General features: G+C 39.8%; 1 protein-coding gene across 1 annotated transcript; it reads left to right on the top strand.

Moving 5' to 3' along the window:
• Positions 1-443: 443 nt before the first annotated feature.
• LOC131859102 (uncharacterized) lies at positions 444-4,195 on the top strand. The gene is made up of 2 exons (XM_059212635.1): positions 444-803; positions 3,878-4,195. Exons 1-2 carry the CDS (start codon positions 444-446, stop codon positions 4,193-4,195), a joined length of 678 nt encoding a protein of 225 aa, XP_059068618.1.
• Positions 4,196-14,266: the final 10,071 nt, after the last annotated feature.

Raw genomic sequence — 14,266 nt, 5'->3', positions numbered from 1 at the left:
CCCCCGAAAGTCCCGACAACAAATCTTTTATGTTCTTCAAAAAACTCAAATTTGTGAAAAAATGATTAAAAAAGTGGAATAAAGAGTCTTTCAAAAACATTTTCAATGAGAAATTGGGTTTAGAGGAAGAGTTAAAAAATCTTCACAAACAAATTATTCTACAAGGCATGGATGAATCTTCCTTCTTGAGAGAGAAACAACTAAATAAGGTGTACTCTAAAGTCTTAGCAAGAGAAGAAACTTTTTGGAGGCATAAATCTCGTGAAACATGGCTGAAGGAGGATGATAGGAATACCAAATTTTTCCACAACTCTACAAAGGTAAGGAGAAATTTTAACAAGATCTTTTCAATACACAATATGGAGGGGGAGTCGCTAACAAAATGGAAATCCATTAATAGAGAGGTTGTGAACTACTTCTCAAGCTCTTTCAATGGAGAGGCAATGGCAGACCATGATTTGCATTCTATCATGGACATCATACCTACCTGCGTGAAGGAACAACATAACAAAATGTTACTCAGGACTGTGTCGCTGGAGGAGGTAAAGGCTGCAGTTTTTGGCATGGGAGCAAACAAAGCCCCAGGGTTAGATGGGTTCCCATCTCTTTTCTTTCAATATTTATGGGATATTCTGGCAAATGATCTATGGGAAGTAGTGGAGGATTCAAGAACAGGTGGTTTTATCCTTAAGGATTTTAACAATACATTCATAGCACTGATTCCAAAAAAGGAAAACATATCTACCTTCTATGATTTCAGGCCCATCTCTTCGTGCAACACAATCTACAAAGTGATTTCTAAGGTGATAGAAAATAGGTTAAAATGTATTTTGGAAGATGTTATCTCCCCGGAACAGAGTGGTTTTGCTCCTAGGAGATCGATATATGAAGGTATTATATTGGCACATGAGGAAATTCACTCCATCTGTTTATCTAAGAAGGAGAATATGATGATAAAAGTAGATATAAGGAAAGCCTATGACGAAGTTAATAGAGATTTCCTCTTAAAAGTCCTAGCAAAATTTGGTTTTGACCCGGATTGGATAGCCTGGATAGAAAGTTGTATCAAATCCCCTAGGTTCTCAGTTCTTATCAATGGGAGCCTCAGGGTTTCTTCTCATCTAACAAGGGTTTAAGATAGGGGGACCCACTATCTCCTTTTTTGTTTATTATTATCGCAGAGGTATTCGGGCATATGATTTCCAAAGATTGCAGAGTTGGCCGTTGGAAGGGTATAATGATTGTTGCAACGACGGATCCTTTGACTCGCCTACAATTCGCTAATGATACTTTTCTGGCTGGAGAGGCTTTAGCAAGGGAATCTCGAGTAGTAAAACATGTGATAGATAAATATGAACAAGTGTCAGGTCATAAAGTCAACTGGCTCAAATCTGAGATATTTTTCTTCAATACTCCACCTTTTAAACAAAGGGAAATCAGCAACATACTTGGCATGAAGTTGGGAACTTTACCAAGCAAATTTTTAGGTGTTCCCCTATTTGGAGGCACAAATAAGTCAGCAATTTGGAAAAAATTGGTAGAGAGCTGCTTCCATAGATTGGAGGGATGGAAAAGTAAATGGTTGACTTTAGCAAGCAAATTTTTAATGTTAAAAACAGTTGTCTCTACCATCCCTATATTTTCAATGAAATGCCTAAAAATTCCCAGTAAAATCATTTATGTGATCAAATAGAAAATGAGGAAATTCTTCTGGAATGGAGCTAATGAGCAAGATAAAATCCCTCTGTTGGCCTAGGAAAAACTCTGCAGTTCGAAAGTGAAGGGTGGTGTTGGGCTTAGGAATTGGCAAATCATGAATGAGGCTTTGGGAGCTAAACTCTCTTGGAGCATCTATGCTAACCCAAATCAACTATGGGTTAAAGTTATGAGGGCCAAATATTTGGACTCAATGCAGAATCACAAAATCTTCACAATCAAAAACCCCACCAGGGGATCTGCAATTTGGAACTTCATAGTGAGTAGCAGGAAAGTTCTTACAGAACACCTTACATGGCACATTGGTAATGGAAAGTTAGCTAAATTTTGGGATGACTCTTGGGCGGCTTAGCCAGTTATAAAACACATGGCTGATTTTTCAGATATAAAATCACATCTATGCAGGATCCGAGGTGACAAGGTCAGTGACTAGTCGGTGACTAAAAAAAGTCACTTGGGTGAAGTCTGGTGCTAGAAAGACCTCTTAGACATAGGTCTATCGAAACAACAACAAATTCATTTAAAACATGTTTTGGATCAGAGAAAGATTTACCTCACAAAAGGTTAGGACAAAGTTATTTGGGGTGGTTCTAAAAATGGGAACTACTCGGTTAAATTAGGCTATAGGCTTCTGGAAGGCATGGTGGAAGACAACATATCAGCTAATGATTTAATTTGGCACAAACATTGTTTACCCAAAACAGGTACGTTTGCAAGGTTGGCTCTAAAAGGGAGAATACTTACGGGTGAAAGGAGGAAAAAGCTTGGTTTGGCAGGACCGACCAAGTGTTTAATGTGTGGGGAAGTTGAAGAGGATCTTGACCACCTTTTGTTAAAATGCAAGATAGCGCAGAAATGTTGGTATATGGTGAAAGGCAAATTGCAGTGGCAAGGCCCAATGCCAAATTCTCTCAAATATGTTTTTAATAGTTGGCCAAGACTAAACAAGAAATCAACATTCTCAAGTATATGGAACATATGACCATCACTTGTGATATGGGAAATCTGGAAGGAAAGAAATTGTAGTATCCTCCAGGATAAGGTTGAGGATGTCAGGAGGTTGTTTAGTAGACTTGACCAGGCAATTGAGGAAACTTTGGGGGCTGCAGCTTCTCATATGGACTCTGCAAGAAACCTATTTACCATAGAGGACATGAAAATACAAAAAGCATCGCCTAATGTCAAAATAAGGCATGGGGCCTGGCCTTCTAGGAGGATAAGCAAGAAGTGAAACTCACCCACATTATGGGCTCCACCCTAGAAGGGGTGGATCAAAGCCAATTTCAATGGGGCTACTCAATGTGGAGGGGGTCTGTCAGGTGTGGGAGTGGTGTTTTGGGACCACAGTGGTAACATTGTAAAATTGGGAGCTCAACATATTAAACAGGGCACCAACAATGAAGCAAAAGCTTATGCAGCTTGGATGACAACTCGATGTGCTAGGAATATGGGGATTAAAAACCTACATTTGGAAGGGGATTCACTGATCATAATCCAAGCCATAAAAAATGGTCAAATTAAAGCATGCAATCTGCAAAATTTTATTTCACTAATTTTAGAGGATTTGAATACTTTGAAGAAGTCATGGTTAGCCATATCAGAGGGAGGGTAACACAGAGGCAGACAAATTGTCTAAATGAGCCTTGTCCTTTAATCAAATTGAGGACAGTTTTTTTGAAGTTTTTTATGGAAATTTGGATTTAGAATAAAAATTTGCTATAATCTCAAAATGAAATTTAAATGTTGACAAGACAGTATTAACACATGTTTACAGACAACATTTGATAGCCTTTGGTTTCCAAGTACAAGTGTCATTTGTGTGTATCACAAATTTTATGTCATTAATCCTTGCTTTGTAATGATTGGCAGTTTAAGTATGTTGCTCCTCGGCTTTTTTGAAATTGGTGTGCGGGAATGATGGCAATGGCGGCAGTAATGTGAACCGAAACATGTGGTTCCTTACAACAAGCTCCCAGTTATAATGACCTCATCTATGAGAGCGGGTGATGACATGATGTTCGTACCGTCAATATTTACTATCAAGGGTTGTGGCAATAATGTGATTGATCACTCACACAAATCGACTTTCTTTTTAAAGAAGGCAAACTTGATGCATATCATCATTCTCCTGTTGGTTGTCTTGTGTGTTTTCTTTGTGCAGGTGTTGTTCGGTGAGCGGATGGAGGCCACATTTACCTTCCAAATGCAGAAGCAAGAGAAAGCATTTTATGGGCCAGTGGAAAATCAAAGACTCAAGCTTCTTCTCAAATGCCTATCAAAGGAGGTGATAAGGGCGGTGCAGGGGACACTGGGTTATTTCTTCCAGCAAGCTACTCACCGTTGGAAATGCAATGTGGATATAGCTATGATGATTTTGGCCTGGGGCCTGGAATTAGGGATTGTCGAGGAGGACATTCATTGGGTTATGAATTATCTCTTTGAACATGAGCTAATATCTGGAATGGATTCTATTCTTTAATGGGTGCACTCGGGACATGGATTTAATTTTGGTGAGTGCTTTGAGAGCCAGATCTCAGTGGAAGAGTTGGGGTTTGTTCCTTTTGTGCGATGGCCAAATATAGTAAACCAAAGACTTTATCTAAGTCATATTAGGGTAGAGTGGAATTCGTTGATGGAATCTATCAGAACATATCTTCATGTGCAGGAGATGCAAAGACCATGGTATTTGAGTTACATTCTGAGGAAACGGTGAAGTGTGAGACAACGACCAGCTCAGGGTTGAAGCTTGAGCATATAAGTTTCTTTCTCCTCTGGTTGACTAGGAGAGTTTTTGTCTGCAAGTTTTTGTTTATCTAGCTCATTCTCAGATGCAGCTTCCAGTCCTCCCTAGAGTGGAATTTTAAAAGTTGATATGGACATATTACATTAGCAGGACAGTTTAGGTGATAAGGGTGGTGAACCCTATTTTTTGCGGCCCAAGCACTTTTGGGCGTTAAGGTTACAGTCCCTTTTTGCAGTGTCTTTGTAATGTATAGGGGTAGGCAGATTTAATCAAGAATGCATGTAATACTTTGGGCTAAAGATAGGCCCCTTTTGTAATGTAAACTTATTTTTCATATATTAATACAAAAAATCTATATTACCGACCAAAAAAAAAAAACATAATTAATAAAATTAATGAATAAAATTAATTAGCTAGAGGGAAATAATGTCAATTAATTAAATAATGTGTAATTATTTAATGAAAGGTTCTCGGGATAACTAAATTCAATTAATTCAATTAATGAAATTTAGGGGTCTACATTTTTCCCCTCTTCATGGTGGTACTATAATAGCATTAGTACAAAGACCGAAAGATATCGACGACTCAAGGAACAAAGAACGAGAAAATGTCCTAGGAGGACAAAACGGAAAATGACAAGAAATAGGATTAGCAAGCGAAGACAACACTCAAAGAGGGGATCATAGGAAACAATGGGAAGAAAAATGGTCCAAAAGGGATCGGGATAGTGAAAATAGGGCTTTAGAAGGCCCTATATTAGCAAATTTGAAAATTTACTATTCAATTTTACTGCGCACGAAAGAGAAATTAGAGAAATTGATAGCCCCTTTGCATTTCTTTGCACATTCTAGAGCTTCGAGAGCAGTGGATGAGATTACAACTAGGGAGATCCTGAGGCATCACACAGATGTGGTGGCGAGCATCAGGCAGAGTTGACGACCCAATCACTAGATATGCTAAAAAAACAAGACCTTGCTTTTGATGTTGGTGCATTTATTAGCATTGGAAGGTGTAGAATGAGCAATCCTACTAGTTCGTTAACTGCGAGATTGCACGTCAAAACGGTGGGAACGCGTTGCCATCGATTGTGCTAGGTAGCGAGAATGGGGTAGCATAGGTTAGATTAGGAGGGTTCGAGAATGTGATCCTATAGTAGTGGGTTCGCATATCGGGGTAGCAGGAATGCATTCCCACAGGTAGGAAGTCAGCGGGATTGTAATCCTGCCACTAGGCAAAGGGGGAAAAAGAATAGGGAAGATTTAGGTTGCGCGAGATCGCATTCCCACGATGGCAGGTTTGCAAACCAGGACAATGGGAATGGTTTGGACCACGGGGATGGGTTCTCATTGTCAAGAAGAGGGGAACCTGCCAAAAAATGGCGGGATCATGGGAAGAAAAGAAAAAGCACGAGACTAGGAGCTAGGAAGAAAGAGAATAGATAGAGGAAAAACCTCTGACATGCTGATTTGCTTGGATGCAGTGGTGCGTGGATATTTTAGTGAGCCGAGAGAGGCGATCATCATTTATGCAGGTTGTTGATGGGTTTGGAGCCGTGGAGTGGGCACATGTCAATACGATTGGGTTGGGACACTTGGTGTGGATTCCACACATCCAATCACATATGCCCATGTTGACTGCATTGGCGAAGAGGTGGAGGAGTGACACCTTGACCTTTCATCTGCCTACAAGAGAGATGACGGTGACGGGTGACGATGTCTATCGCATCCTCAAATTGTTGATCAGGGGCATCTAGGTGATTGCAGAGTGGGCACCACTAGATGTTGCAATCCCAAGATTGGTAGGAGTAGGGGTGCAACTACGACGTGGACAGTTATCTTTAGATCAAGCACTATAGCAAGTACCACCAAACATGATGATTTACTTTTTTGTGTGTGCACTTGTGAGTGGCTTCATCTTACCAAACCGAGGTGGTCGATCAGTTATTTTGGGGATGATCCAAGTTTGTATAGATGTGATGGACAGAGGCCAACCAATGGCCTGGGCTACACTAGTGTTGACGGAGTTGTACAAAGAGCTCCACCAGATATTCTACCATCAGGGTTGCAATTTTGGATATGTGACTTTACTCTAGGTATGGACGTGGGAGCATATGTCGTGACCCAGCCAACAAGGAGGGCAAATCAGGTAGCAGACCTACCAGTTGTGTATAGCTATAGTGATGGACTGCATTACAAGGAGACTAAGGATGTTGACCATTAGAGGGTCATTTTGATGGATTAGATGCTACACACATTACTTGGCAACCATATATGGGTCTCGCAAGATGACCCGAGGATTAGAGGCACATCCCCTATATGATACCCCTATGTACATTATCGATAGTGAGAGCACATCATAAAGAGATATAGACCCAATAAGGTCTGATACCAATTTAGGTTTCTTCAGGACATACCAGAGGCTCCTCAAATGTTTAGGAGGATTACTAGGGAGTGGGCTACAGAGTTTGGGCCACTTTTGGAGGATAAGTAGGCCCTTATTGATTAGTGGACTTGACTAGTGCCCACAACATGGGACCCAAGAGTAGGCATTGTAGATCCAAGAGTTACAAATGCTTATGTATCATGGTGGACTCAATACAATCCTACTGCAATTGACAAAGTAGGGTTGGCCCCACTAGGGAGCAAGAGGAGGGAGGCACGTGCTAGGGGTGTGAGACTAGATGCATCCTAGTTGGACGAGAATAAAGTGGAGGCAGCAACAATGATAGTATTGTAGAGGGAAAGGGGAATACTGACAATACCAACTGCACCAATGAGGAAGGGGCAACGAAGGGTAGGAGGAGGGGATACAGGATCAAGAGGAGGGGATATAGGGTTAGGAAGAGATGAGGCTCATGCTATGGATGTGGATGCACCAGTGTCTACACCAACACCATCACAGTGATAGGGGAGGAGTACACTAAGACAGGTGAGACCTGATAGACAGAGGAGAGAAGAGAGAGGAGAGAGGAGAGGGATCGACAACACCCTCATATTTGGCCACACAAATTCAATCCCTTTAGGACCTTATGGCTAGGGTAGAGGAGAAAGTCTCGAAAGTCACCACCAATACAATCATCACATCCTATGTATGGTCCTAAGGTGACTTTCCAGACTCTCTCATTTAGTGGTGACTTTCCAGACTCTCTCCTCTACCCTAGCCATAAGGTCCTAAAGGGATTGAATGTGAGGTGATCTCCATTCTTTCATTCACGATTACTCAAAGATGTACCCTATTATTTCCTTCATGATGTACCATATGATGTATATATTGATATAGTTGTACATATATTCTTTGACATACATTCTGACATATATATGATGAAGATTGATTCGACCCCTATATATGGCACTTTTATGTTTTTATGCATGCATATATGGATGATGTGTATGTATGGATGCATATGATATGGTGTACTAACATGCGTGTGATGCATGATGTGATGTATATGTATGAGACTTATGCTATATGATATGATCATGTTATGAGATGGATTATAAGTACTAACGGATTTATGATGCCGGATGTGATGTATTCATATGATGATCTATGTGATTTATTCTTCTATGATATGATGTGGATGTATGCATAGTGATTATTAATGGATATGTATGACCTAGTGACATGACATGAATAATATATTACCATGATTATGTAGTATGTAATATATGTACTCATGACATTTCCGCTTTATGATTTATGGATATGCATTATGTTCTAACCTATCCATGATGTAGGATGTGATGTACAAATATGATTATGTATGGATTTTAGACTAACCTATCTATGATGCAAGATGTGATCCATATGAAACATGATGAGATGCACGTGCAATGAATACAAGACTAACATGATGATGAATGCAAAATTCTCCAAGGATATTCAACAAGGACAACATGGTGGAAAAAATCAAAGGACATGTGCATATTCCTAGATAAGGCTAATGAAGGAAAAGAACAAGGCAAATGCAATGCAAATGGAAAAATGTAGATGAAAGAATCACAAAGCGTGAGCATATTTGGCACGAATTGCCATCATAGTGATCACTTATTTGTTTTAGCATTATATGTGATGCACTAGGGTACAAATAATTAACATGAATTTCACAACCAATGCGTGGGACAAACTCAAATAAATAGACACAAAAGGTTAGTCTAGCACCATATGGAGTTACAAATAACTCTGCAGGAAATGATGCTAGAAAAACTACAAGCAAAGGGATATGCCCCAATGTAACATGAGATAACCGATACCTCATGAGGGTACAACTAGGGATGCATTAAAAATACACCAGACAAAAAAAAAACCATCAAGACCAAACCCCTAGTTTTGTTATTCGTAGCACACCATGATATTAAGAATCATGGTGACTAAGAGAACACAAAACAAAGGTGCTTAAAAGATAAACAGAGAAAAAAAAAATCAAACCAACACAAGTGCCTCAGATATCTTTTGTTGAAAGCAGGATTAACATATGGGGATTTGATATTGTCTCACTAGAGGAAGGATACATCCCATGCAAACTGATGATTGGATGAGGAATCAATGAGGCTGATCGAAACTGATATGATCATGATAATAAAGATCCTTGAGGTTAATTGTTAAAGAACCAATGAATGGGATATGATCTTGACAATGCAACCAACACACATATGTATAGCAAGCAACCCTATATACAAGGCACTCCTATACATATCTAACTCAAAAACCTATATAGGACAAGACCGACATTATGTACAAAGGGCCAAAGAAGACATTATACACAAGTTGCTATGAACAAGAGAGAACTACAAAAAAACCCTGAAGGAGAAACGCAAGGCGAGGCAGATGAATGCAAATCATGGAAGAGGAAATTCCAATAGCAAAGGATAGAAGCAAGCAAAGGTAAAAGGGACGTTGATGGAGGCAAGTACTGGGCTAGGATAAGGTGAATAAGGGGAGCTAAAGGATAATGGGAATGCCCTTATATACAGCTCTTGTTTCTAGGTTTTCACCATAGGACAAATTATTTTTCTTCACTTTTTCTTTTTTTTCTTTTTTCTCATTTTTCATTTTTTATTTTGGATTTTTCAAGTTTTAGAATGGTACAATGCCACGGATTAGGCACAAAATTTCTTCAAATGCAGGATATTTAGGGGATGATTGAGAGGCTCCCCTTTTGGAGTGGATAGCTAATAGGCCCCTGAACCATATTTTGCTATAAGCACATATGGGCCCAACCAATTGATTTAAAAATTCCCTTTCTTTTCTTTGTCTTATTGATTGCATGGATTTTTTCAAAGCACTAGATCGCCCACCTCGAATTCATGAGGATACACTTTTTCCTGATACTTCTTTTTTAGTCTAGCTTGATATACCTATAAATGATCATATGCTTTATGACATTCTCCATCAAGGAGATCTAGCCGAGCTAGCCTTTCCACCCTATAATCTTCATTAGAAACAAAATCTTTGAAGGATATGCGCAAGGATGGAAACTCAACCTCAATTGGTAAGATTACTTTTGCACCATAAATAAGAGAGTACGGAGTGGGATGGTTTTAATACCCTAGTTAGACCTAGGTATGGCAGAGTGGAGCAAGGTTTCTAGCTTATGGAGGCATGAGGGTTTCAACTATAGAGGCGGCATAGAGAGGCGATGGCCGTTTAGGAGGAACCGCAGTCATGGCTGGAAAATGAGCAGTCGACAAACACTGTCTCAAGGCTCTTGGTCATGGAAGGCTTCGGGGAACACAAAGCACTGGAACAGAGGGAAAGAAGATAGACCCAAATCACCATGGAAGCAAAAGGCAGGTTTCCTTCAAGGATATCATGATTTTGGATCCGGCCCCAAAGTAGATTTCAGGACGGTGCTAGAGAAGTTTTGGTGGCCAAAATTATCCACATAAGCAACAAAGGTCCTAGAGGTAAACCCTAATGCTAAAATTAGTAGAGTAATGACGGTTGAGATTTCAACTGATGCATGGAAGGATTCACTCAGTTTTTTGTTAGATAAAGCTATGTTTGTTAAATGGGGAGGAATATGGCTGGCATTCTCCAAATTTAGGAACTGGTGTGACGAAAAATGGGGGGAAGACATGGACCTCAAAACCTTGGGTAATGGATATTATTTAGTAGTCTGCCCGATAGCCTAGGATAGAGATTGGATAATAGAAAATGGGCCCTTCTTTATAGAAGGGAAAGGTCTAAACATCTCAGCACGGACACCAAATTTTAACCCTTGGGAAGCCCCAATTGAAAAAATCCTCATTTGGATTAAACTATCGGGCCTTCCTCGAGAGTATAAGGATATAGAGACGTTGAAACAAATAGGTAACCAATTGGGGGAATATGTAATGTCAAAAGAGCTTGTCGATCAATCAGACTTCAGCCTAATCTCTTGGCTATGCATAAACTGGCAGACAGTTCACAATCTACCTAATACCCTAGAAATTAAAACAGGGATGGGGATTTGGAAACAAAAAGTGTTGCTTGAGGAAGACATGAAATCATGTGCTAAATGCACCATCAAAATTCATCCACAGGGCTTTTGCCAGAAAGAAAAGAAAGGCAAAGAAGTAATGCAACAACTTCTTGAGAAGGATATTATCAGATTATCAAAAGGTTACCTTGGAGAATGCCAGTGGAATGAAAAAGATTGGAAGATTCAATCATTTGCAAAAAATAATGGAAAACCTGCATAAACAACACAGATGGATATAGTTGACTCTTAGAAAAAATTCATTGAGGAGTCTTTTATGGTGGAGGCTCACTCCTCTGATCACATTAATAGGGAAACTGGGACGGGGATTGATAGTGCAGATCAGTTTCACAATGCAACTAGGGTTACAGAGGGCTATTCAGAGAAGGGAGCTACGGAAGGAGACAGATTGGGGGAGGATTTAAAAGTGGAGGGTAGAAAGACTTCTCCTATGGAAGATAGGACCCCTGTTAAAGATAACAAAATCCCAGCCTCCCAGATTGGCAAGGCAAATGATCAGACTTCACAACAGGGGGAAAGGATGATAACACTCCCTAACAACACAGTTAATCTTTTGGAGGATAATACTACCCGATTCAATTAGGTGACTAAAAAAGATATGGATCAAGTGCACTCTCCATGCAACTTAGAAAAGATGGGAAGATTCACAGACCCCCCAGGAGATGACCCATTATACAAGGATATACAAATTTCTCCAATTAGAAACCTAGACAGTTCCTTTGAGGTTGTAGTAGACATTAAAGGAAATTTATCTTGGTCAGACTATGATTTTGAAACATCAGGATCCCAGGACAAAGAGGATGATATGGGTATGTCAGCTGTAGCAGGATTGCAAGAAAGGCGATCATTGGAGATGACTCTATCCCTCCAATCCAAAGCCAAAGTGGGGGAGAAAAAGAAAAGAGGTGCTAAGTCTAATAAGTTTAAACTGGAATTGGTAGGCAATGCAGCAGGCCAAAGCAAATTGAGATTGGGAAGAGGCTATGCCTATTCCCGAGGGCAATGAGGACCCTTTCGTGGAATGTCAGGGGCTGCAATGCCCTTAACAAAATACACTTAATCAAGCGATGCATTGATCAAGTGCGACCAAACATTTTGCTTTTACAGGAAACAAAGATTAAAGCGGAAGATGCTAATTCTTTTTCTAGGAAATTTCAACCCTGGAAATGTAGTTTGGTGGGAGCCCAAGGCGCTTATGGAGGCCTTGCATCTCTTTGGAAGGAATCAATAGTGGAAGTGATAGTTATAAGGGCCACTACGTGGTGGCAATGGCTGAAGATAAAGTCAATGCAACTGCAAACAAGTATCTTCCTAATAAACATATATGGACCTATTAACACAAATATGAAAATGCAAGTATGGAGTGAGCTGTCAGAAATTTTGAGTAATGACAAGGAGAACTTATTTATTCTAGGAGGAGATTTCAATGCTCTACTTCGGCCTTGAGACAAAATGAGGGGTGTGGGTTGGAACAGGCAGAGCCATAGAGATTTCAGCTCTTTTGTTATAAGATCAGGTCTGATACAAATCCCTTTCAAATCGGGAGATTTGATGAATACTAAGAGGGGGGGGTGAATTAGTATGCCAAAAATTTTCACACATAAACACTTTGCAAGACAAACAGTAAATCGGTAAAATAGTTTAGTAGACAAACCGGTTAGTACACATGCAAACCAAATAACAAATAGTGCATTTACCCACAGAAGCAAAAACACCATAACACAAGGAATTTTGACGTGGAAACCCTAATGGGAAAAACCACGGTGAGATGGAACTCACAAGTAACTATCTGCAGAATAGGAACCAGACCGGTTAAGGTCAAACTGGTTAAGGTCTTACAATGTTCTTTACCAGAACAGATCCTGTTAGGATTCTCAATCTCTGTTAGGAGATAAGTCCGATTAAAGACTACCTTGCTAGAGGATTTTAGATCCACAGATGTGAACCACCTTGTTAGAGGATTTACAGAAGGCTTTTGGGCCTACCCGGTTAAGGGCTACAGACTTGTCAAAGATGTGAGTAATCAACAAGTATATGATCTATAAGATAGCATAGACTGCTTGGTTAGATCCTTGATAGCTCGCTTCTAATGCATTCCAGCATTACTTCAGTCTCCTACACATTCAGACTCTCTCTATCTCATCAATCACCTTAAACCCTAGCAATAGCATTGACCACAACAACTCTAACACAATAACCTCAATTGTAGCTTCAATGACCTAAAAACCCTAGACATGATGTCCTTAAAAAGGAATCTGATTTCATGTCGGTCCAATAGGATTACAATACAATTTCCTAGGTTCAATGCATCTAGACATGTTCTTGTAACACGACACAAAAAGCACCGTTTAAGTGTCGGCACCGTCAAACAATCGGTGGATGGTAACTCATCACAAAATTCTGGTTGGTAACTCATCACAGAATGCCAGTTGGTAACTCATCACAGAGTGTCGGTTGGTAACTCATCACAGAGTGTCGGTTCTTACAAAATACCGGTTGCCGGTTTGTCAAAAATGAAGACTGGTAAAAATGTGTTATGCCACTTTGATCCCTCGTACCGCTTGGGATCCATGAACCGCTTGGGGTCGTCATGCCACTTCAGAGCGGGAAACACATTCTGCAAAACATCAATAGTCTAAAGACTATAATACAACATACCAGTTGGAACAAATACCGGTTGTGATCTAACTCATACATATAAAGGAGATCTTAATGCAAGTGTGTGTCTATCAATGACAATCACAACATAATCATCAAAAATGCCAACAAGATTTCACTTGGACTAATCAGAGGAGTGGCTTCATAAATATTGTTGAAAAATTGGATAGGTTTTTTATAGCAAGCGATTGGATGGAGAGCCATTGGACCAGTGAAGTGGAGATTTTACCTATCACGAGATCCGACCATTATCCCATATGCCTGAGGATTCAAGATGACAGTGTCCCAGAGATATTTCCTTTCAAATTTGAGGCAATGTGGCTTTGGGATGGTCGCATTAGAAACCTTGTTGAACAATGGTGGAAGCACAAGCCGATCAATCCAAGTAACAGAGCTTTCACTTTTTTCAAAAAACTCCAGTTTTTAAAGGAACAATTTAAGCGATGGAATAGAGAATCTTTTAGAAATATCTTTAAAGAGAAGGTAGATTTAGAAGAAGGCTTAAAAACTTTACATGAGAAAATCATCTGTCAAGAGACAGATGAAGAACTTTTTAAAAAAGAAAAAATGCTTCACACAAGATATTCGGAGGTTTTAGCTAGAGAGGAGATTTACTGGAGACAAAAATCCAGAGAAACTTGGTTAAAGGAAGGAGACATAAACATAAA

This window comes from Cryptomeria japonica, chromosome 10 (assembly GCF_030272615.1).
Source record: "Cryptomeria japonica chromosome 10, Sugi_1.0, whole genome shotgun sequence".
In the NCBI taxonomy this organism is placed as follows: domain Eukaryota; kingdom Viridiplantae; phylum Streptophyta; class Pinopsida; order Cupressales; family Cupressaceae; genus Cryptomeria; species Cryptomeria japonica.
Note: the sequence above shows the minus strand (reverse complement) of the source record. Positions and strands in the feature narration are given on the sequence as shown.